Here is a 24,177-nt window from a genome sequence, read left to right on the forward strand (position 1 = left end):
CAACGAACTTCCGTAGAAACGAAACCGCGTTGACTAAATAGGAGTAGGAAGAGGGCTGTGAAACTGCAGAAAACAACCAGACCCGACGAGGACTGTGTTTTAAATTTACAGGCTGCGACGGAGACTATACATGCAATACAGTCGTGTTAACGTTACACACGGACGAAGGCGACTGGCAACTTTAATGTAGCCTTCATGTAGCTTAGCTAGCTAGCTAAGTTGTACTTTGGAAGTTGAGAAGATGTTTAATTCGGGCGTTCAGCGTCCCTCCGCGTCCTCCCTGCAGGAGCGAAGAGTCTGCAAAAGGATCTGTGTTTACGACTGCCGCTTCGCAAATAAGGAGATTACGGGGAAATGGCTGGAAACAAGTCGTTTGGACTTCAACGGCTTTCTTCATATTCTGCAACAGGCAATGTTAGCTTAATTTACTTCGGTTTGAGTTGGCAGGTCGTCTACGAGGGTGGTAAAAAAAGTTTCAGCATATCTTTATCAGTAGGACTTTCCTCAGTGCAAAAGTCTAGCACTGGCTACCACGCCAGAGGAGACAAACAAAAGGACACTTCTTAAGGCACAAGAAATTAATATAGCTAGCCCTTTGTGCTCTCTGAAGACTAACTAAAACTAAAACTACAGCAGTCTATCGTAGAAAAGGTTTCAATCGTAGTCATCTGGACACTGTTTTCAGAATCAAGACGTTTCTGCTCTCAGTAATCAGGCCTACTGTTTTTTGGCTGCACCTCCCTCATCACTGTTAAGTACCTGATTAGCATATGATTGGCATGACCATGGTGCTAATACATTGTGTTAAACTTATAGGCCTTATTACTGATTACTGGGCCATCATGGAAACAATTAGATCAGTTTCAGGTGAAACTAGGCAGAGTAATCAACAGATACTCAGGAAGACTCCTCCCTGAGGGCAGGGCTTATTGTAACACAGAGTAGCTTAAATTTCTGAGTTCTCAAACCATTTTCACAATTGAGAATGACTTCCGGATGGGAGCCGAAACGTCTTGATTCTGAAAACAGTGTCCAGATGACTACGACTGAAACCTTTTCTACGACAGAACACTCCTGGACGAATGAGGGACTACACCGTCTTACAGAAGTCTAATACAGCAGTCCTGCAATAAATCCTGTCTCCATGACCGTTATAATTATATTTTTGTTTGATCAGTTGTAGAAAGGTGTTGATTCAACTTTGTGGAGTAAATATTGAATTCATATAAATGGGGTGGACAAAATATTAGAAACACCCCTCACTTATAGTTAAAAATTTATTTCTGACCTGTTGCATCATAACTTGTCATCCAAATGTACAAAGTGTCTTCAGAAATCCACACTTAGACTGTAAACTTTTAAAATCAAATATAAAGAAATTAAAGACAGATTTTTGTAGAAATAATGCAAATGTTTTGCTGACAGGTGTAATTATTAATACAGGGGTGAGATTTTTATTTGGTGGCCACAGAGGCTTTATTTGTTGAGAGGTACCAACCTATGGTCTGACATATTCTACCCATACATATTTGTTCTCGTACTCCCAGCAACTTATACCGTAGCTACATTAAGACATAAACTCAGGTGCCAGTTTATTAGGTACACCTAACTAAAACTAATGCAATCTAATGCAGTCATTTTTTCTCTGACAAAAGTTATAATGTTCAGTTTTTATTGAAACTGGTGTGTTTGTAATATTTTGTTTATCCTGATATGTCTATTGATATACTAAATAAAACTAACCAGAATGAACTGAAACATTGATAACATAAACATTACAACCTTCATGAAGAGAGGATTTATTGCAGGACTGTTCTATTCAACTGCATTAGTTTCATCTAGGTGTACCTAATAAACTGGCTACTGAGTGTATATACAGTATGTTTTTTCTTCTTTTATTTGCCTCACGGAAACAAAACTGGAAAGATGAAGGGAGCAGTTCTGGTTGTGCCGATGTGCATTCAATTATTGTGAACGTCATGAATATACTGCTCCCTGTATTCCTCTAGCCATATAAGCTGATACTGATATGCAGTTTCTCAGAACATTAGCACAAAAGCAACTGTGAAAATTGTTTTAGATACACTTATGTGGAGGTGATTAAGTGATTAGTAAAAACCTTATTATGCGTCATTCTGATGCTAATTTGACATTTCCATAGAACAACAGATCACATAAATTATTTTGTTACAGTCAGAGCAATACTAATACAGATTTTTAAAGGCTGATTTCCGGCAGTACTCATCCTGTGCCTGATACACTGGTGCGATCGTCCCTTGAGTAAGTCTGTAATTATTCAGAGAGTACATTTGCATGCCACTCCCTACTCTGCAGAGATGGCATGTCTAAATACAACATCATGACAACCATTTTAGTAACAGGAAACTCTTGTTGTTGAGAGGCAATTTGATTTTCTGTCTTGTTGTATAGAGATTGTATGGTGATATGTGGCCTTTCATGACACCTTTTCATGATAAAGGTGAGGGTGATAGCAGACCGCACATATCAAGGCACAAAGAAATTCAATTTACAATGATATAAAACAGCAAACCCCCACTTTGGAGAAGCTGAGAATGGTTGGCTTTTTTTCTTGACAAATGAATGAAAATGAAACAATGAATCGATAATCAAAATAATTGACAATTACTTTTCTGTTGATCGACTAATCAATTAATTGACTGATTGTTTAATCTCGAATAAAGAACTGACACAAAAAGTAACAATTGACACTTACTTTAGACTTTTCTTTTTTTTTTTTTTTTTTACAGGAATTTAAAATACATCCACATGAAACATATGTGTTGGCCACGACGGACAGAACAGTCCTTGATTTTGACAGATTTGGTGAGTAAATATGTCCTTGTTGGTGCAATAGGAAACAATATGCTGCCAGAAAAGATGAAAAAATTAAACAAATACATTTTTAAACTGGTTGATTTGTAAATGTCATCATCTGTAACTCACGTTTTGCTGACTTTGTTCTGAATTTGCTGTGATTATGTCTGTTTTAAATGTTGTTTAAAACTCCTATAAATTGGTATTTACATCAGTGTACAAGACAGATAGCTCAAATGGTTGTTCTGTTTTTTTTCATTGTAGAGGAGCTTCCGAATAGCAGCACCATCTACCTGTTGCAACACGAGAACCAAGCCCTGTCAGTGTCAACACAGGAGCACATCAAGTTTACGCCTCATTACGATACGTTGATCCAGAGTGGTATTTATGAGTACTACGCTAGTGAGGGCCAGAATCCATTGCGTGAGTGCTTACATGATCAAAGTAGTATACTTGAAATAGACAGAGCTGCATTAAGCTGCATATCATCACTCATAACTTGCTTCGTTTTATTTTTTTCCAGCATACGCACTTGCTGAGCTGATTGACAACGCTCTTTCGGCCACAGCTAAAAACACAGGAATGAGGACAATAGAGATTCGGATGGTTGGTTCTGCAGTTGCATATTGTTTATAACTAAATATGTTTGGTTATAAATAACCCATTTTTTCACCTTTTACCACTTGCATTATACGTTTAACATGAATGTTATGTCCACAGTGAGAATTCAAACGCTCTTTGTTTGTCTAAATCTGTAATTGTGACTTACCTTCTCTCTCTGTTTTCCAGCTGTTTGATGAAACTCTTGGAAAACCTGCAGTGATTGTTTTAGATAACGGGTGTGGGATGACCTCTAAGCAGCTCAAGAACTGGGCAGTGTACAGGCTCTCTAAATTTAACAGGGAAGACAGCACATTTGCAAGGTTGGTGTGCTTTAGCCTACTTTCTTTACTTTCTAGCTTCAGATTAACCACGATTGTCCAAGGTATGCTTCCAATATTGTATGTTTTAGAAATGCTCAAAATTTGATTATATGTCTGTTTTGTTTGTTTGGGTTTTCTTCACTGCAGTAAGCAAGACGGATATGTTCGGCCTAAACCTGTCCGTCGAAGTCTCAACAGTGATATATCCTACTTTGGAGTTGGTGGAAAACAGGCTGTTTTCTACATCGGAGACTCAACCAGGGTAAGTCTTCATTGAAAAAAGTTAAGAATGCAGTATTGCTGCATTGCCAGAAAAAGTAACTACCGTAAATAGGAATAGTAATGTAGCCCATGAAATCTTGGTTTATGAAAGTATGAGACTTTACAACTCTGGAAAGTTATTACAGTGAGATTCATTTTTATCTGTAGTTGTGACAATCGCGGGGTAAACAGTAGAAATACAGCGTTCAGGTTACAAAGTAATCTACCAGGAATGTCTGCAGGCATGTATTTGATAGGCCAATGTGACACCTTTCCGGTTGATGTCATATTGCGTTCAAGTTTTTTGCCGGAGCCCTTTGCACCTTTTGCGTTGGCAGCTCTGCTGCGTTCCCTGACTGGCCTCATTAAAATGAATAAGCACAAAATAACCGTAGATTGATTTCCTTTGTTTTTTAGATGATCAGTAAATCAGTTGGATCCCCAGATGTTCATGAGCTGGTTCTGTCACAAGAGGGCTTTGAGCGAAGAGAGAGGAACCAAGAGGATGTTTACAGCGAGATCATCACAAACAGGAAGGTAAGTGCTCTGTTTTAAAAGCCTCTGTAAGTAAATGCACACTTGTAACATAAAAACAAGTTGATCATGATTTGTAACGGGCAATTTGGAGCTCTCCGTGTCAACATCTATGCTGTTTATCCTCTGTGTGATGTTTTATCCTCCTCCTGCAGCCCGGTGACTCTTCACATGTGAATAAAGATGATGAGCACTTCCTCCATGCCCTCATTGCTGAGGAATTTGGGAAGGAAAGCTTCACAGCCGTGGTCATCACGGGAGTCCTGCCTGAACATATCACCTTTCTGAAACAGGATTTCGAAGTGTGGACCAGACAGCTAGCGTGAGTTAATTCACTCACACCATCCGATATGTACTCAGTCAGCTCCTAAGTTGTCTGCTTTGATTGATTTTCATGTAAAAAAGATTTGTTTTGTCCATATTTCAGTCACATATATCACTATTACATTCATGGAGTCAGTGGAAATGATTTGAGAAGCAGCTCTATGAAATCGGATTATCTCCCTAAAATTGACATTCAGGTGAGCCTGCTGGTCTTAAAAGGTTTAATTGTTGATGAAAGGGACATCTACTTCTCCATGTCCTGCTTATGGTTTAATGGATTCTATCTCAGCCAATATGCCTTTTTTAATCAGATCACGTTGCGGGAGAAGCCTCCCAGATGTCCACGTGCGATGAATCTTAAGGAAGTTGACGACGACATGCAGACTCTGTACATAAGTAATGCTGCAGAGACGTTTGAGTTTAACGCCTCCATTGAACAAGACGGTGGCACAGTGGAGGGAGTCATTCGGTATCATCCCTTCCTCTATGACAAGGAGACTTACCCTAAAGACCCCTATGCTGTGCAAGGTATTCAAACTCTTAATTATACTCTGAATATACTTTATGACATGACAGCTTTGGATTAAAATTGTGGATTTTATTTTGGTCCTCTGTTTACCAGCTTCTTCTGATAATGGTGATGATGATAACGATAATGAGCCTGGAGTCCTGCATGAGGCAAGAGGGAAAAGGTCGATATTTGACTGTTTCTGGAATGGACGGCTCATACCTTACACCACAGTGTCTGAGTAAGTACTTTAACTATTTTGCTACATAATTTTTTACACTTTAACTTTAAAAGAATAGGAGGCATTCCTTGTTTGTAAAAGTTTAATATGTTTTAGCCACTCTTTATGTAAGAGTTAGAAGATTTAAAGGAACAGCTTGACATTTTAGGAAATACACTTATTTGCTGTTTGCAGAGAGTTAGATGAGAAAACTGATACCACTCATGTCTGTGCGCTAAATATGACGCTAGAGCCAGAACGCGGTTAGCTTAGCACAAAGACTAATCGTCACATTGGACAAGCAGGGGAGACTCCGGGAAGTCACTGGCTGGGCCAAGGTATAGGTACAGCAAATTGTTGTTTTTACATTTACGTTTTTGTACAAATTAAACAAACAAGATATAATGGGTTAATTAGTGAGTTGCTGGTAGACAGATTTTTAGGCATGCTAGCGGCATGGCTCTACGGATAGCAATCGGTTGGTCCACCACTTTGGTCAAGACTGAAATATCTCAACAACCTTTAGATAGATTTCTGGGAAATTTTGCACAGATTTTCATAGCTCCCAGACAATTTATCCTAACGACTTTGGTGATCCCCAACTTTTAGCTTTTAGCTAACTTTAGCATGACCATGAGGTTGACATTTGTGTATTTGAGTGATCCTGACAAATCTTGGATGGTTTACTATAACATTTAGTACAGACAGCCATGTTTCCCAGAGGATGAATTGTAATAACTTTGGTAATCTCTTAACTTTTCATCTAAGGCCATCATCAAGACCAAACTTAATTTTTCCATTACTTAACTCTTGACATTCCTATCATCCCATAAGCTGTACTTTGTGTTTAATGCTAATTAGAAAACTAGCTAACATGCCGACCCGCTAAACTACAGCTGCTAAACATCAGCATGTTACCTTTGACATGTTCACAAAGCCCTTGTGTGTCGAAGTACAGCCTCACAGAGCTGTTAGCATGGCTGTAGTCTCTAGTCTCGCTCTAGTTTTGTTAAAACTTTGGACAGAGCCTGGTAAAAGTTTCTCCCTGCTTTCAGTCTTTATGCTAAGATAGGCTAATCACCTTCTGGCTCCAGCTCCATATTTAGCATACATATAGGCTAGTAGCACCAATCTTCCCATCTAACTCTCGGCAAGATAGCAAATAAATGTATTTCTCAGAATGTTGAACAATTCCTTTAACTTAATTTATTAAAGAATTAGCACAGTTTTTTAGTCTTCTTACATTTTTGCTGTCCATTTGTTACAGGTTTGAGTGGTGTAGCTGGAAGACCAGGATTAAAGTAGCAGAGGTGCCCGAAGAGTGTTACAGTCGGTTTTCAGGGGTGCTTTTCACTGACGACAGATTTCAGGTCAGCACGAACAAGCTCACCTTCATGGACCTGGAGCTGAAACTGAAGAACAAGAACACCATCTTCACATGCGTTGTTAATGGACAGGTGGTCATATACAAATGCACTTTTTTTGATGATTAGAACAAATTGCCCCACATTCAAGAGTTTTCCTTTGTAGCACCCATGTTAGATGTGGATATATATTTTTAAGATGGATAGTACATTAAAAGTTACATGCTGATTCTTTTATTGCTGTTGATGTTGTTGATATTTATTTTTGGAAGTGTCCACAGGAAAAGAGTTCTGAAGTTACCTCCCTCCCTGATCAAGGTGCCTACCTATAGCAAAAACCAGAAGAGAGGAAATGTTCATAACTGTTTGTGGTACACAAAGAGTCCATAAGTAAGCCTATCAGTGATGCTCTTTGTATGTCGAATTTCCCTAGTAAGCAAGAGTGTAACAGGGAGAAAAGATCAGTCAAAGACAACAGGTCTGCAGCTACATCCTTCCCCAATCAAGGTGCTTAAACAGGTTGAGAGAAAAAGTTCAGCTATGGATTAATTAAAGCTGCATTAAGCAATAGTTTACGTATTAATATTGAATCAAAATACTCGGCATAATGGGAAAAGGGGTCACTTGTAGTGCAGAGAGAAAATTAACACACACCTCCGCAGCTACATACAGCTTTTAGCTCTTTATTTTGGTTCTTCAGTCCTCATGGTTGAGTCTCACAGCTCTCAGCAGCCTCCCCATACACAGCTGCTGACGGCCGAGGCTACCCTACCTGCCCAGCACAAATAAACAATGAGTTGAAGTAAACCACTTAATGTTGAAGCAAGTCCTGCACCTAGCAAGCTGATTAAGGCCAAAACAGAGGTAAAACACCAGTGAATATTGGACTTACTCAGGCCCTGAGGCTTTGAACAGGACTCAGTACGTGCTCATGTTTTCCTGTCTGATACATACAGTATGTATGTAGGCAATCATTTACTGACAAGTTACCCATTGAAATTTGATACGCCTGCAAAAACACCTGGTTTTGAAGTCTTTTGGTTTCGTAGTGGTCAGTAATCTCAATCTTAATGCAGCTTTAGTCCATTTGTTTTAATTTAAGAAGTAGAGGAACCACTAAGTGTTGCTGAACTTTTTTATTTCCATGTCTACAGAAACAAAGAAGTAACATTCAGAAGGAATTTACGCAGTGGCTAAAAAACTGTCACGAGAAGTGGGACAAGAAAGTAAAGTTCCTGGGCTACAAGGAGACCATAACACGAACAGATGTGCCTACTAAGAAAATGCAGCAACCCTGGGCGACGTTCTCCTCTATTGAATGGGATGGGAAAATATACAGAAAAGGCCAACTTGTGAGCATCTGTTTGTTTTGTTATTTTCTGAGTGCATAAGAGTTATTATTTTTATTCTGTATTCTATATTGATGCCTACACGCTTCTTCATACAGGTGAAGTCTCAGAAAACGGTGCCCATTCTGTATGGTACCGTGGTTCGGTTTTTGCTGTATGGGGACTATAAAGGAGATGTCTTTGCCTCAGGAGGACAGGTTGAAGTGGCTCTGGTAAGGAAGAAATTATGAAGTTTGTATTTGAAAAAGTGATAAAAATATTTCGGACTTCGGAGTTTTTCTTGTCAATCCTTTCTGTCTCTTTATCTTGCTGTCTTTGTAGTTTAAAGCTATTTTTTTGTTCAATAAAGACAAAACTGCCAAATAATCATCTTTGGCGGGGGGAAAAATTAAAACTGAAAGTAAATGTTTGAGTTTTTGAAAGTTTAAAGGGCTTATTACCCAGAAATCTTGTAATTAAGCATGGCATCAGAAAATTGCTCACTCTGCAGACCGAAATAAGGTAGGGATACATGTGATACATGAATACAAGTTCAACCTGAAAAGGGAAAAGTTTGTTTGTGCTGAACACTGACGGAGTATCAGTAACCTGGATATCAATACACAGATCCACTCAACAACCCTCAAAATGACGAAACAAGCACCACATTGCATCAGATAGACAAAGAGGGATGAGTTACTGATGCAACAAACTGTTAAATGTGACGTATACTGTAAAAGTAAAATGTGTATGTAAAATATGTATCGCTGCCATTTCACCATTAATTACAAAAACAACCCTCACCCATTGATGAGCTCTACAAAACTCCAAGAGCCATGTTACCGCCTCCTGAACTAAACAATTGACAGCTCACTTTGTTCGGTATCCAGTACTGCTTGAAATCCGCACTCCACACAGATATGATTTTGATTTTTTTGCCATTAGTAAATAAGTGTTATGGTGAATACTCCTCCAGATATACATGTTTCACCTGTAATAGTCTTGCACTGTCTACTAATTATCTATAAAGCATGGTGGTGGCAGTGTCCTATTTTGGTAATGCTTGGGTGTGGGGAACTTCCTCCTTTAGCATGAGAATAACCTAACCAAGACAACACTGGAGTGACTTTGGGACAACAAGTCTGTCTTTAGGTGGCCAAGCCAAAGTCTAGACTTGTGAGACATCTGTAGGGAAGAACTGGAAGAAGAAAAGGCTCAGGTCTAGATGTACAAAGCTGGTAGAGGCATATTCATGAAGACTGGAAGATGTAGTCACTTCAAATAATGTGTCTCCATATTACTGGTATATGTACTATGTATATACTGTAAGTACTCTGTAAATGAGATTTTACAGATTTTATTAACACATTCACAAACTTGACTGTTAAGTTTTTTAAAATGAAGTCTAATACAACAAAATATGGAAGAGTTAATGGGTCTTTTGATAAAAATGACACATTCACATATTTGAATACAAACCTTGTCTGTTGCAGCTTTATCTGTGTTTTTATATTTATATATGAACTTTGTTTTTTTTTAGTTTACTTGTATTTAGCATGAATTGATAAACAAATCTGTTTCCTAGGAACCAAAAGCACTTTACAATAAGACCAAGACCATAGCCATTTCCAAGATTGACAAGACCGCCACTGATGAAGCCATCAAGAAAAACATCGACAATGACTCAGAGAAGTGAGTAAGCAGTTAGGGGAAATGCTATAACGCTGTTAGCATCTAATCTGGACTTGCATTTATAACACAAAGCAAGACCTTTCACAATCATCTCCCAATATTCCAGATTGTTAGATGTGATTCAGTGGTAATGAATGTGTTATCAATTGGAAGTTTTATTTCCCTCCACCTTATCTCCTTGTCTTGACTAGAGGTTGTAGTTTAAGCCTGATTGATGATGACTATCAGCTCAAGTAAATTGTATTTGGTTGTTCCAGGCTTCCAGAGAAACTGAAAGTGGACTGGCCAGATGGTAACCCCTGGCCACAGAATGCTGTTCGTCCAGCTGGGACTCCGTTAGGTAAAAAGTTGCATCGTTTGCACACCACACCGGTTCACATACCAGTCATCAGTGTGCATCAAACATGATAATGTTAAAAATGTCCTTTTTCATGGAGCCCAAATGTCACACTGTATGTTTTGTTTTTTCACTTTCACATCATTTCAGGGTCACTCAAAATTGAAATTGTAAACAAGAAAGGAGAGTCGTTATCCAGGATGCCAGCAGGGGAAAAGGGAACAGTGATAAAACTGAATATAGAGCTCACAGTTGTCCAGCACGGTAAGAAAAAAAAACACACTCCTCTAAACCTCTGAAAAGTTAAATCAGATGGTTTGATTTGTAAAAGTGCAACACTGTGTTATTTTTAAGATAAAAGTTACAAGCAGTAATAAGCAAACTAATTAGCAGAGAAAAAGATTGACCTTTACCAACAGGAAAATTCAAAAAGTATTTCTTTCTGGCAGTACTATCAAAGGGGCTATAAGAATGGTGAAGCAGAAAAGATACAAAAACTGCTCAAATTATTATGTAATTCCAAATTCAATGTTAAAAACATTAATTTTAGAGAACATTATCATGAAAATGGTGCATGAAAATCCATGATATAGGATCACCCTTTAGCTTTAGGAGTTTTTATATTAAATTTGTAACATATTTTCCTGTTCTCTTACATGTTGCTTTTACAGACTTGCTTTGTTCCAGAGCTGCAACGAAAGTATATCAATATATTAATAATGCTTATTGATTAATCTGTCGATTTATATTCTCAATGCAAATACCACCTAGAATTTTTTTTAAATAGTAGAAATGTAATTGTAGTGTTAATGTTAATAAATTAATAATAATAGGTACGACAGCTATAGGAAAAATAATGTCAGTATTAGTAACAGAGCCAATAACAACAACTGTAGCAGTTGTCGAGCAGGAACACGGGGACAGCAGGTGGCCCACAAAAAAGTTGTTGCCACTCTGAATGTTGTAGTAAACTCTATTTGCCTTTCATACGTAGGTCCTAAAGAAGATCAACAGCTTATCACTTGCGTTGCCCAACATTCTGCAAAGTGGGGTTTCTGGTTCAAAAAAATTGGTAGGTTTCTTTCTTATTTGTCAACTTTCTCATTATTGGTTACTTTTTTGGTGTCCTGATTTTTGTCTGCTGAAAGATTATGTATCAGTTTTGCAAACATCTCACTCATCTTTGCAGAGACTCTGACCAACCTGGGGAAGTATACACTGTCTCTGAACACTGTGATAAATGAAAGCAATGCCACCGTCTTTGGAGGCAGAAAGCTTCCAAGCTACGAACTCAAGTTCACCATCAAAGGTAAAGAAAATCATATTTATTTAAAGTCATATTTATTATCCTTTCTGAATGCCTTAATCACATACTTGTTTTTATCCTTCTCAGAGGGTAGTGCTGAGAGTTTCGTTATCAGTGCAGTGAGCTCCACTCTTCGTGTAGGAGTGCCATTTGACATTCCTCTGCTGATAAAAGATGGTTATGACCACTCAGCGATGCCTCCTCCCAATCTCACACCTGTACTCAAATGCAGGTGGGTCACTCCACTTTATTTGTAAATTATCTACTGTTTACCCCAATTTTATTGTGTTTCCTTTGTTTGCAGTGGACAGCTTATTAGGAAGATGACCCTTCTTTTCTTATGGCTTGAAATGCTATTTTGACAAGTGTTTTTTATAACAAGTTTATGTAACTGATTTGTAAGCTTAAGTGTGCATATATATTTTGGCAAGCTACCATAATCTCATCATGTCTTTAATTTGCCAGATTTGGGGGTTAACTCTGGCCCCATTAACATTATCATTATTATTATTTAGTGGCCTGGATCTGAGTTACGAGAAAGTGGAAATCAGTGGGACCATGTTCACCATCAGAAGTGTCAAAGCAAGAGGGAAAGTCCTGAATTACCAACAATCTAAGGTTAGAAAAAAATATGCTCTCCTCTTAGAAGACATTAGTTTGCCTATTTACTTGAAAGGTTGATGGAAAACGTATAATTATGTAATAATAGTGATTATAGAGTGTATACAAGAAGGATTTCTTAGCCGGTTTTGCACAAGGACCTACATTTCACTAATGCAGTAAAATCACAGCACAGTATAGGTTAGTTAGATACAAATTTGCAAAAAAGAAATATCACTTATCAGCCCTGATATAATATGTCATGGCCCATTTTCTGCTTCTAGACCAGTAGAGTAAAAGAGTACAGTATTTGACACAAAGAACAACAATTGGTTATCCTGTGTTATTTATATCCATCCTATATTTTATTTTGCAGACATATGACCTGAAAGTGACCCTACCTGGCCTGAAAACAGACACACAGACTCTCAAGATCAGTCTTCTTCCTGGTAAGACTGCACTTATTTATTCATTTAGAACAATTAGCGAGCTTGTATCAGAAGTATATAATGTCCTTTCAGTAACCTTGATTGGTTAAATGCTTTAAATAATGATAATTCATAGACAACAAGCAGGGTGTTTTTTTAGTGCTGAAACCTTTACTCAAATGTATCAACAGAAAATCAGTCGACCAATGCTTAAAGTAACTTTTTAAGCTAAATGCCAGATGTTTGACAGTTCAGTTCAGCTTCTCAAATGTAAAAATTTACTGTCTTTCCCTGTTTTATATCATTGAAAATTAAATATATCTATGAGTTTTGGACTGAAAGTTGGACAAAACCAGCAATTTGAATTGCCACTTTTGGCTCTGGAAAATTGTGATGGACATTTTTCTCTTTTTTCCACCATCTTTTAGTAGAAAAGATTAATCAATTAATAAAAAAGAAAAGGCAACAGTTATAATTGTTTTACAGCACACAGGTCATTGAATTTTGTTGGTGCCATTTGAGTTAAAACAAACACAGCTTATTCCCCACTGACGTGGGGGGTTGGTAATGAAAACAAACAGCCTTTTGTGAGGATATACCTCAAGAGACATTTCAGCCATAGCGTGAAGGTAGCAGATGGCAGACCAGCTGTGGTTGGCGTGTTCTCTTGGCTACTAACATTAAGTAAGATAAGGGTCATACCACCATCTTGTCAGCAGGGCTTATTTAGCATCTTCTCTTTCTATGTGTAAATAATCATCCTAAAAAAGCTCAATAGTTTCTCAGCTGCATGATAATGTTTTTCAGGTCATCCACATTCCATCCATGTGACTCCAGAAGACAACCCACTCACATTAGTGAATGGAAACCCTGCCAAGTTTAATGTCGAAATTCACGATGAGGCTGGAAACATCACCGCTCACCCCAAACAGACCATTCGCTGCCAGGTATGTGTGTGCAGTTGCTGGGAAATCATCAGGTGTCTGTGTGAAGACCTTCTAACTATAAAAGGAGCATTTTGATTAATCAGATCATCATTTAGCACCCCACTACTTATGTTGGACTTACTAGCGCAGGGATATCTGTGGCATCTGTCCACTTCTCAGACATACCTCATGAGAAAACTGACTTCTGACTGAGCAGACATGCTGAAAATGTGGTGTCTGACAGTAGTTTTTCAATTCATCTAGTTCAGCAAGGGGATGTCTGTCTCATGAGAATTTTAGTGCTCTTGTGTAACAGTTCATCCTGTTTACCCCCCCCCCAGGAACCATTAAAATTCACAATGTAAGGCATCTTATTCTTAGTCATCTTATTAGAAGAAAGGGAAAACACGAGGGCCTTTCACTCACAAAGACAAAACACACATGTGGTCAGAATTGTTATTGGGGTTTAAATCTCACAATTTAAAAGAAATAATCCATAATTGAAGACACTTTGTTCTGTCTTGTTTTTGTAACATACATTTAGGTTTAATTGTTTTTTTGTTTTGTTTTTTGAAGACGCCTCAAGACTGCTTTTGATTGATAAGTCGCAATTTATGTAATAAAATATGTTTTAAGGTAATAGTCATCTTTCTGGGCCTACTCTTGTAACTCTCCCTTTTTATTTTAATTTAATAATATAATCTGAATGATCATGAATAAATGTCTATTTATTTGTGAATTTCAGGTTCAGGGGCTTGCACCGGTGTCAACTGACTGCAGCAGCACAGGAGCTGTACAGCTTGTGACAAAGCCTATAAACCTGAAAATAATCAAGGGAGAGCCACAAATGCTCAATGTTCAATTTGAGATGCCTGTAAGTGGGGGAAAAAAACAACAAAAACAAAGCTTTCTGCTTAGTAGAACATTCTCTGATTAAAACTTAGATCATGATGTCTCCATCCCTTCTTTATTTTCCCACAAGAGTCAGAAGAACATTGCATTGGTCACGAGGGAGCTGAAGGTGTTGCCAAGCAGAAGGGTCTCCTGGATGCAGCTCTGCAGTGACGGGAAGCTGGTGCTGAGAAACAATGAAAAGATAGAATGGCTGGCTGGAGGCTTGCTGGAGAACTTGTTCTATAAGCTGTATGATGAGGCCGATAGAGCGGTACCTCTCACTGCTGAAATAGCCTCCAGTATCAAGGTGTGTCTGGCATATGTAATGCATTGTCTTGCTGTTGTGTTTACTGTATCCTATCCTGTTATGCAGATGTTGGTTTTATAAATAATTTAAAAATAATTTTTTTTCATCTGTAGAGATTCCAGTGGTTTGGGTGTGTGCTGATAAATAAAACAAACCACTTTGCTGCAATTAATCAGATATTTAGGAGTCATTGTATTTGATCTCTTTCCAGCTTATTGCTGACTTTTCTTTGTTTACTCTGACTGTGTTTAAGGTTAACTGGAGGACAACAGAAGATGTAAATCTGGAAGATTTGGTCCAGGGGAAGCTGCCTGATGTACAGGTGCCCACGCAGGTGCATGAAGAGCGCTTCTACCAGGTTTCCTACCAAGACCAGAGTGTGTCTGTCTCCTTTAACATAGTGTAAGCTACATACCCGACCCAAAGCTGTGATTCAGTGTTTGCAAGCTTAAAGAAATAGTTCATTTTGGGAAATATACTACCAAGAGTTAGAAGTGAAGATACAGCAAGCAGCCTGCTAGCTTAGCTTTGCATAAAGGGGAGGGAAACAGCTAGCCTGGCATCTCTAAAGCTCACTAATTAACACGTTGCCTTTGTTTAATATGTTCAAGAGGTGAAGTATAAAAATTACACGTTGAGGTTCAGACAGAGCCAGACTAGCAGTTTCCCTGTTTCCAGTCTTTATGCTAAGATAAGCTAACTGTCTCCTGGCTTTAGCTTTATATTTAACAGACAGATATGAGAGTGGTATTGATTTTCTCATCTAACTCTCTGAAAGTGAATAAGTGTATATCCAGATTCGTATCTTTCGAAGTCTGCATCCTTGCTTGTTTTGTTTGTAGGCCTCGTCCGGATGAACCAACACGTCTGAAAGCAACTCTGCCCCAAAACACAGTGAAGCTGGGTGAAACCCTACCTGGAAACATCAGTGAGTATGACCCTTATCACCCAAAAAACTTATTTTTGAGGATATGGTTACACACTAGATGACACACCTCTTTTTCCTTATACAGACTTGGAGCTTGTGGACCAGTATGACAATGTAACCAAGACACTTACCTCTGCCTGTGTGAACCACATGACTGTGGAAGCCGAAGGTCTGGACAAATCGACCATCGCCTTTTTGTGGCAGGTGGGAAAAGAGACACACAAACTTAAATAAAAATGTTACTTAAAAATTCAGAAATTAAAGGAATTGTTCAACCCAGAATTAAAATGTAGCCGTTCACTTGTGCTATCTTCATCCTATCTCAGCTTTCTCCAAACTTTATGAGATTGTCTTTATATAGTTTTAAGAAAATACTATGTCCAAATGTCTACTAAATGGCTCATGAAGAGTATTCCAAATGTTTTGTTTTGTGGTGAACTTAAATAGATTTTTCACTAAAATGGGAATGAGTAGAAGAGTAATGTTTTTTTGTTTAACTCCACTACATTTATTTTACATCTATAGTTAGTTACTAGTTACTTTTTACAGTTTTCTAGAGAACAGAGTGACATCAGTAAATGTCTTGTTTTGTCTGACCAACAGTCCAAAACCCCAAAATATTCAATTTACTATAATGTAAGACCAATAAAAGCAGAAAATTCTCACATTTGAAAACATGAAAACATTACATTTTTATAATGACTTAATCGGCTAGTCGTTGCAGCTCAATAAAATAAAATCTATTGTTATACAGTAATGAAACTACCCAACGGCATTCCCAAAAGATAAAATTAGCTCCACCACAACCAGTTACAACATTAAAATGCTACTTACTTGTTAATGTATCAGTAATAATAATTCAAAAAAATAAATTCCTTATAAATCTTTAAAACATTATATTCAAGCCTTTTGAATACCACTTGTAATTCTTTTCTTTAATGTGGAGGCAATGTATATTGTGAAAGTAAACTGTTTGTCATGCTTGTACTGTATATGTTTATTCTTGTGCACAGGTCTTTCTTGAAAAATAAACTTTGACCTAAATGAGCCTACCATTTAAATAAAGGATTCAATAAATAAATACTGTATAATAATATAATAGTGACAAGGGCCATTCTGCATAATGAGTACTTTTACTTTTGATGCTTTAAGTACATCTTGCTGCTCATACTTCTGTACTTTGACTTAAGTGACATTTTGAATGCAAGACTTTTACTTGTAACAAAGTATTGTGTTTCCAATACTTAAGTAAACGATCTGCATATGTCTCCCATAACTGTGTAGATTTACTGATAATTACTGATGACATGAATTACATTCATGTGTGTTGACATGTGAATGTGTGTTGACATTAGGAGAGCAGCAGTTCTGTTCTGGTAACGGGGATTCGGTTCCAGTCTGGGACTCCTGGCTCCAGAGAGATGTGCTTCACCTACACGAGCTATGTGGAGCGCGTCATCATTAAAGTGACTGCTGGAGTCCCTGCACAGCTTAAACTAGTCAGTGAGCCAGAGAAGGTAAGAAAGGATTTTTAATGTGGCGTCCTGGAAGCCTAGGGAGTTAAGATGCTGACCATGTAATCAAAACCTCCCTGGTTTGAGTCCGGCTGGGGACCTTTGTTGTCCCCTCATTTCCTGTCTTCTCTCTACTATACATTGTCAAAATAAATGCACAAGTGCCCTAAGTAATACTTAAAAAAATAAAGGCTTTTGATGCTCTTAGTTCACAGTTGTGTTATATTTTTAGTATTCAGCAGGCCAAACTAACAATGAAAGCATGTGTTTTTTTAATTTTTTTTTTATGTATAAGCCTTTGCAGGTGTTGAATGACCGCGGCATCACCACACCGTTCATCATCCAACTGTGTGACAAGTGGGGAAACCCGTCTCCAGATCAGAGGGTTGTGGTAGAATTGACGTCTTCACCCCCAACACTGAAGGTTAGCTTGACAAGGAATACAAACATGTACCGTTTACCCAGTTCCATTTATACTTTTCAAAAAGTCAGTAACTTATGAGATGTACAGAATAATCTAACTGGACAAATGTAATGAAATCTTTATGTTGTTTTAGGTGACTACAGCTGTTATTTCACAACCTGTGAACGCAGAAGGGAAAGCCTCTTTCACTGTTAATAGTGTAAGCGGACCAAAGTGAGTGTCACTTTATAATACAGTATAAAAAAGGGAGCTTTTTTTTAATCACCACAATGCAATAATAGTCACAAATCGGGGAGTGTATCATCAGACGTCCACATTTCCAATATCCTGAATTAGCACACAGCGTATGTCCCTTCAGTCACCAGTGGGAGTGTTGTTGCACTATTGTTCCACTAGGGGGTACTATCAGCTGGAGTTTAAAGGTTCCTTCAACAAGAAACCCATCCCTGGTCCATCAGTGAATCTCACCGTCATCCCTGATCCCAACAAACCTGTCAGCCTGTCAGTGGAATATGACACCAATGCCAAGTTTCCTGCCGGAGGCAAATTCCCAGGTTTGCATTTATATTGTATTTCTATTTTCTCTCTGTTTGTAGAGCTCTTGTTTCACTGTATGCAACCAGTTTAGTGTCTGTTTCAGCAAACTAAGGTCAGCTGTGTGTGTTTGTTCAGTGTTCTCGGTGACCGTGGTGTCTGATGTAGGAAGCCCGATAAAAAATTTTAACCCCGCTGCTGTGTCCATGTTGCTGTGGAAAGGAGTGCCATCAGGAAAAACGCCTCCACAAACGGTGAGTGACTGACTATCAGACCGAGGGACTGTCAGTGATTTTTATTTGCTTTTCTTTTAAACTAATATTTTATTTGTTAAGTTATATTCTTCTACTTTTCTTGTCTAGGCCATTGAGCTGAAGTGTAGTAAACCCATGGAGAATGAAAAGAAACACTGTTTTCACTTCAGGTAAAATATATCCTGTCTGTTTCTGTTCTGTCTGAGTTGTTGTAGGATGTTTAAAGGAATAGGTTGACATTTTGGAAAATATGCTTATTCGCTTTCTTACTGAGAGATGAGAAGATTGATACCACTCTCTTGCATGTATGGTAATTATGAAGTTCCTGCAAGCAGCCGGTTAGCTATTAATCCTCTGTTCTAAAAAAAAAAACAAATTAGTGTAATTGACAAAATGTCCTTCCTTCAAGAAATATAAATATTGTTTTTGTTTTCTTTCACTGCAGAGATAAAGAGATCCCAGAACATGTTGGAAAGCACACCATCCAGTTTTCTCTATGTACAGCCAAAAAATTCCTATTCAGTAATCAGGTTGGTTGAACCTAAAATCTGGAAACATCACAGTGTCTTAATGAGTTGGCTTAAAAAAATGCAAAGCATATGGAGATGGTCTCCATATTGTTGTCTTTCATATCTGTTTAAAAGGAAAGTGGTTGTTCTTTGAGTTGTTGCAAGGGTCATAATCCTGACTCACTGAGAGAAATGACTAACCTCAGCACTGTTTCCTGTCTCCTAGATTACTGTAAATGTGGTGGCCAATCAACCTGTCAAACTGGGACCCGACTCTCAGCCACCAACCCCAGTTGTTTCCTACAGTAAGGCCATTGCCAACCGAACCTTGGTGGAGAATATGACTCTGAGGATAATGGTGAGCTTATATCCTTAGAAGGCATTGATATTTACTTATTGTAAAAGAGCAGAAACAGGCTATGCTTTCCAGTTCGGATTTTAAAGGTGTAGTTTAGGTGTTTATCTGACTGAGTTGCTTTAACTGATTCCAGGATTCATATGGAAACCCAGCGGGGCAGGACCTGGATGGGAAGTTGGTCGTTTCTATAATGAACTCTAGTGGAAACAGCAACAAAAACCTCCCTCTGTTTGAAGGCAAAGTCAAAGGCTTTCAGTTTAGTTTGGTAGAAGGAAAGGCCCACATCACTGTGAGTGACCAATTGTCATAAGACAAATTTTTATATTTTGGCATGCAAGGGCGCTGTGATGCACATTACACATATGATAATTGTATATATTTATTCTGCACAGAGGCTGGCGATCATGGAGAACAGCCCTGGTGAGAATGGCAGTTCATACATCCTCCTCTTCAAACCTGAAGTGTCGATGGTTGCCACGCCCCTTGCTCCTTTTGAGCTCCCCTTCCATTTTTACAATGGTATGATATAAAAAACTATTCGCTTGAACTCATTTGCTTGAACTGACCTTTTAAAGTTTGTCTATTGTATCTTTTTGCGTTTTAGATGCGGAAAACCAACGGACAATGTTTGAGCGGTCCAAGAAGAAAGATGAGCTGACTGCTGCTGTTGCTGCATATAAAGAAATCTTTACTACATATGGCACTCTCCTTCAGTTGATGACCTGTAAGATTTTTTTCTCCCATTTTTATTTATTTTCTTTTCAAATAAGCTAATATTGCGTTTATGCATGTCATTTGACTGTGCAGTGCGCTACCAGACAAATGTGTGTAGAGCAGGGTATTGATTGAATTTTTTTCATATTCGTGCCAATCAGTTAGTTAGTGAGTTTCAATACAGATATCAAAACAATATATTTTACATTGAAGAATATAATCAACTTTTTTCTCGTTACAAAGAAGCCAGAGTTTTTGAATTTTTAAATGTATGTTTAAACACAAGCAACCATACAATATGTTTGTGTAACTAAAATTGATGTTTGATTTAAATGAGGAACTATCTGATCGAAGGATGAGTAAACAAGACTATGAATCAGACCAGACATTTGTAACCAGCTCTCGATGCTTGGTATTACAGATGAATTTCATTTGGTACAAAACTCAGCCCTACTCATGTCTGTGCTTTATTTTTGTGTCTGCCTATATGCGTTTGAAATGCTCTCTAATTGCAAATATTTCTTCCATATTAGCTCAACACATGGATGCAAGTAGAAAAGAGGTTATCCATAGAAATGAGCTGAACAAGAGGAACGTGAAAATAGCACCAACTGCATCTGTAAGATGTTAATTCTATCTACACTTCTGTATATGTAGAAATTATGATCTCATCTATATATATTTATCAGTAGATGACATTTGCATATTTTGTGTTCCTTGTAGATCCCAGATATTGACAGACTTTTAACAGAGAAGACTGCTGAAGCCGACACGTTCCGGACCATGCCCAGAAGAGTCTGCTCCATCCGTGATCACTTTAGTGGGCAGCAGGATGTTTTGGGAATGGTAATGTCATAGGAAAGAAGGTTTTTTCTGTTGGCTTAGCGCCTGAAAAACCCAGTGAAAATTTCAGTAAACACTCCAATCAATGTTTGGTCTAATGTGTGAGTTTGAGTTGAGTGGGGAAAAACAAGGGGTTTGAGAGTAGCTTTACCAGAGTGAAGAAAGTATTCTCACAGGTTGCACTTGTCACACTGTTTACTTTCCAGAGCTGTGTTTTACCCTTTACCTTCTGAATGCAGGTTGGCCACCTGGCCTTTGTGCAGGATGATGCTGCTGCGAGGGTTATCTCCTGGCATATCAGGGGTGACATGGATTGTGTCATCACTAAAACGACAGCAGCAGCACGGAGGATCTATGACGACACCCAAGGCAGGCAGCAGGTCATGGCCCTTGACAGTGTGTATGTGCCACTAGGCAACAGGTAAACCTTCTGTGTCAATGATGACTTTTTTTAAATAAAGTTCAAGGTCTTTTGTGACACTAAAAAGTTCAGTTTGACAGTTTTACTGTTGGCGTCAGAGTAGCTTTCCTGCTGAGATTCCTATGTGTTCTTGATTATAGTCTTTAATTTTTAAGCCTTTTCCTACCCCAAGCCTTCCAACAACAATAATTTAAAGATCTTGTGGCAACTCCTTGCACAGGCGGTTACAAAACTAAGCAACAAGGAAGGAACTAAGCAAGTCCTGCTTTCATTCATCAAACTAGACACATTTCAGTTCAGAGGAATTCATCATGCAAATTAATCTATGCTTTGAAACTTGGGCAATAAAAAGTGGAAAAATCTGAAAGTACATCTTCCTCCATGAGGGCCACAACTCATTAAATGTAAATGCAAGTTCTGATTTTAAGATGTAAGACTAGAATTATTATGTTTTATATAACAGCTAACTATTTTGCAATCCATGCTGTACAAATGAGAAGCTGGAACTAGATAATGTTTTGGCATTTGTTCTTGAAAAATGATTTAAACAATCGATTATCAAAATAGTTGCAAATTATTTCAGTTGCTCGACTAATCGTTTCAGCTCTAATTAACCCATGCTACAATAATGTAACTTGGAGCTCAAATGATTAATCAGTTGCCTGATTACTTGATTAATAGAAGATTTATCTGCAACTATTCTAATTATGGATTAATCGAGTAATTTTTACAGCAAAATTCCAAAAATGTGCTTGTTCCCGCTCCTCCAGTGTGATTATTTTCTGGTTTTCTCTGTTTTATATTATAATAAACTGAAAATGTTTTGGTTTTTTTGTCATTTTCTGACATTTTGTCAATTAATCGATTCATTTTCAAAACACGCATAAATGAATGGTTGTCAGTGATTGCCTGGAATGGTAGGAAAAACACAAACAGCTTTATGGCATGAATTTGAAATCGTTCAGCAAAAATGTATACTGTAAATGATTTTTTTTCTCAGGAGCTAAATCTTTCCAATAACGCTAGTATGGTCCTCTAAAACAATTTTGCTACTTTTGGAGCAAAGTTTCAGATCATCTCTGAAGTTTCTCTAAGATTTTAATTGCTTACAGACCGCTGCCACACATAAGAAATGGCCTCATGCTCTTTGACCCCCCTGGGAACCCAGTCTACGCCAGAGAGCTCCTGATTTACCCCCAAGACCAGGAGAGCTGTGACATTGGTGAGCTGCCTTGAATGGATTTCCCCTGTTCAGTATAACATTGCCTAGTTGTTGTTTCTTCATTGTAGATTTATAGTACGAATCCAGGGTTTCAGTGTTTTTTCTAGAGGCGTCCCAGGTCTCTTGGTGTTTGCTATTGAGGTATTTCCTTAATGCCCCCGCTACTCCTGTTGGGTCTTGGGTAAATGGTTCCACCTGGGATCCAACCTCACAGAGGTCCTTTCCAGGGGCCCCGTCACTGGAGCAGAAATTGGGCCTCTTTCACCACATTAAAATGACTTTTAATTTAGGGATTTTCTGTGGTTTTGTGGAGTTTTAACCTTTTATGGGTAAAAGTTGGTTCCTTCTTTTATTCAGATATAGGGTATTTATGGTTTAATCTAACATATTGTAATTTTTTGCCTTTGTCAAGCTTGTATACATTGAGACATAAATATTTCAATAACCATCTCAAATAAACTCTTGATTCTCCTTTAATCTCTTCTCTTTGATTGTGGAAGTTTTTCAGTAGTATAACCAGTAAAAAAGTTGAAGTTATGAATGAACGTTTCCTGCTTGTGCTTCCTTTGCAGCATTTAAAAACATCCTCGGAGATACTATTCTGATTGATGACCTGGACTCTGCAAACAACTACAGAAGGGCGGTGAGTGATTCTTGCTGCTGGAGCCGTACCATAAATGAACAGGCCAGTGGTTCTTTTTCCTCTAAATGTGCTGTTGCTTACAGGTGGTGCAGAATAAGTCACAGTGTCCCACCATCCTGACCAGGCAGGGTGACAGGATCAGTGCCAAGGGGAAGTTCGGAGGCGCACAGAACAAAGCCCCACCGATGAACACATTACAAGTGTTTGGAGCCCCCCTCCCACAGCCTTACTACACTCTCAAGGACCAAATAGGTGACATCTCTCATAGTTATATTTTAAAGTTAATTTTTGTGGTACTGTTCAGTCAGATTGTGATTTAATTTCTCTTATTTTGTTCAACAGACCTGCTAAATCAGTACCGGTCAGTTCTGGAGAAGAGGGACAAGGCAGCAAAGAACCGTGAAGATCACTTAAAAAACATGAAGTCTCCTGACATGTTGAAAAAGCAACAAGAAATGGAGGAGAAAATGAAACAGCTGGAGGAGATTGAGAGACAACTTGGTATGTTTGATGACCTGGGAGTAAGAGCAGGGAATACATTTCAAGCTTTTTGCTTTTTGTAATTGGTCTGTGTTTTACTTCTAGTGTCAACCCCAGTAAGGCCAGTGAAACGGGGTCCTGGAGATGCTGGTGAGCCATCTGGCTTCATTCCAAAGAGAGCAAAGCAGTGATCCTCATATGAGGTGGAAGAAGTCCAGGCTTGTTTGAACACAAGCCTCTTTGGCAATTTTCTTTTATTATTGAGTTTACTAAGTTGTTGTAATTCATTTTTATTTGTACTAGAGTTTTGTTTTCTTATGTTTTAACACTTTTGTAATAATCAAAACCGCTTATGACAAAGTTATGTGCATGGCATATCTGAAAGAATGTCTGGATTCTTTCGATACAATAAGAAAATACATATTTACTAAGATCTGTCTTTGTCTGTGTCCTTATTTCTGCTCAATACTAACTTAAGTGATATAAAATTTAAAAAATCTTAGTTTGATGGATGTGGGCGTACAGACACTGTCAGGCGCGTACATT

At 38.1% G+C, this 24,177-nt stretch overlaps 1 protein-coding gene across 4 annotated transcripts; it reads left to right on the forward strand.

The window, feature by feature from the left end:
• The first annotated feature begins 54 nt into the window (after positions 1 to 54).
• On the forward strand, positions 55 to 24,064 carry smchd1 (structural maintenance of chromosomes flexible hinge domain containing 1). 4 transcript variants are annotated; one of them, XM_044177161.1, is made up of 49 exons: positions 55 to 414; positions 2,769 to 2,844; positions 3,100 to 3,258; positions 3,359 to 3,441; positions 3,625 to 3,758; positions 3,906 to 4,020; positions 4,437 to 4,556; positions 4,709 to 4,875; positions 4,981 to 5,074; positions 5,189 to 5,405; positions 5,500 to 5,626; positions 6,873 to 7,062; positions 7,242 to 7,287; positions 7,403 to 7,476; positions 8,124 to 8,321; positions 8,417 to 8,530; positions 9,883 to 9,989; positions 10,247 to 10,329; positions 10,477 to 10,590; positions 11,321 to 11,398; positions 11,516 to 11,635; positions 11,720 to 11,864; positions 12,148 to 12,250; positions 12,609 to 12,681; positions 13,468 to 13,607; positions 14,332 to 14,460; positions 14,569 to 14,787; positions 15,041 to 15,189; positions 15,630 to 15,715; positions 15,801 to 15,919; positions 17,071 to 17,232; positions 17,525 to 17,653; positions 17,787 to 17,866; positions 18,050 to 18,207; positions 18,326 to 18,441; positions 18,550 to 18,611; positions 18,887 to 18,971; positions 19,177 to 19,308; positions 19,442 to 19,597; positions 19,701 to 19,827; positions 19,913 to 20,032; positions 20,556 to 20,641; positions 20,746 to 20,868; positions 21,105 to 21,286; positions 22,399 to 22,508; positions 23,081 to 23,151; positions 23,235 to 23,403; positions 23,494 to 23,652; positions 23,737 to 24,064. In XM_044177161.1, the coding sequence occupies exons 1-49, from the start codon at positions 355 to 357 to the stop codon at positions 23,820 to 23,822; spliced, it is 5,952 nt and encodes a 1,983-aa protein (XP_044033096.1). In that variant the 5' UTR covers positions 55 to 354; the 3' UTR covers positions 23,823 to 24,064. The 4 variants fall into 4 exon arrangements, with proteins under 4 accessions (XP_044033096.1, XP_044033094.1, XP_044033095.1 ...); XM_044177159.1 differs by having other exon boundaries at positions 55 to 409; XM_044177160.1 differs by having other exon boundaries at positions 55 to 409; positions 7,251 to 7,287.
• The last annotated feature ends 113 nt before the right edge of the window (positions 24,065 to 24,177 follow it).

Source organism: Siniperca chuatsi, linkage group LG19 (genome assembly GCF_020085105.1).
Source record: "Siniperca chuatsi isolate FFG_IHB_CAS linkage group LG19, ASM2008510v1, whole genome shotgun sequence".
Classification (NCBI taxonomy): domain Eukaryota; kingdom Metazoa; phylum Chordata; class Actinopteri; order Centrarchiformes; family Sinipercidae; genus Siniperca; species Siniperca chuatsi.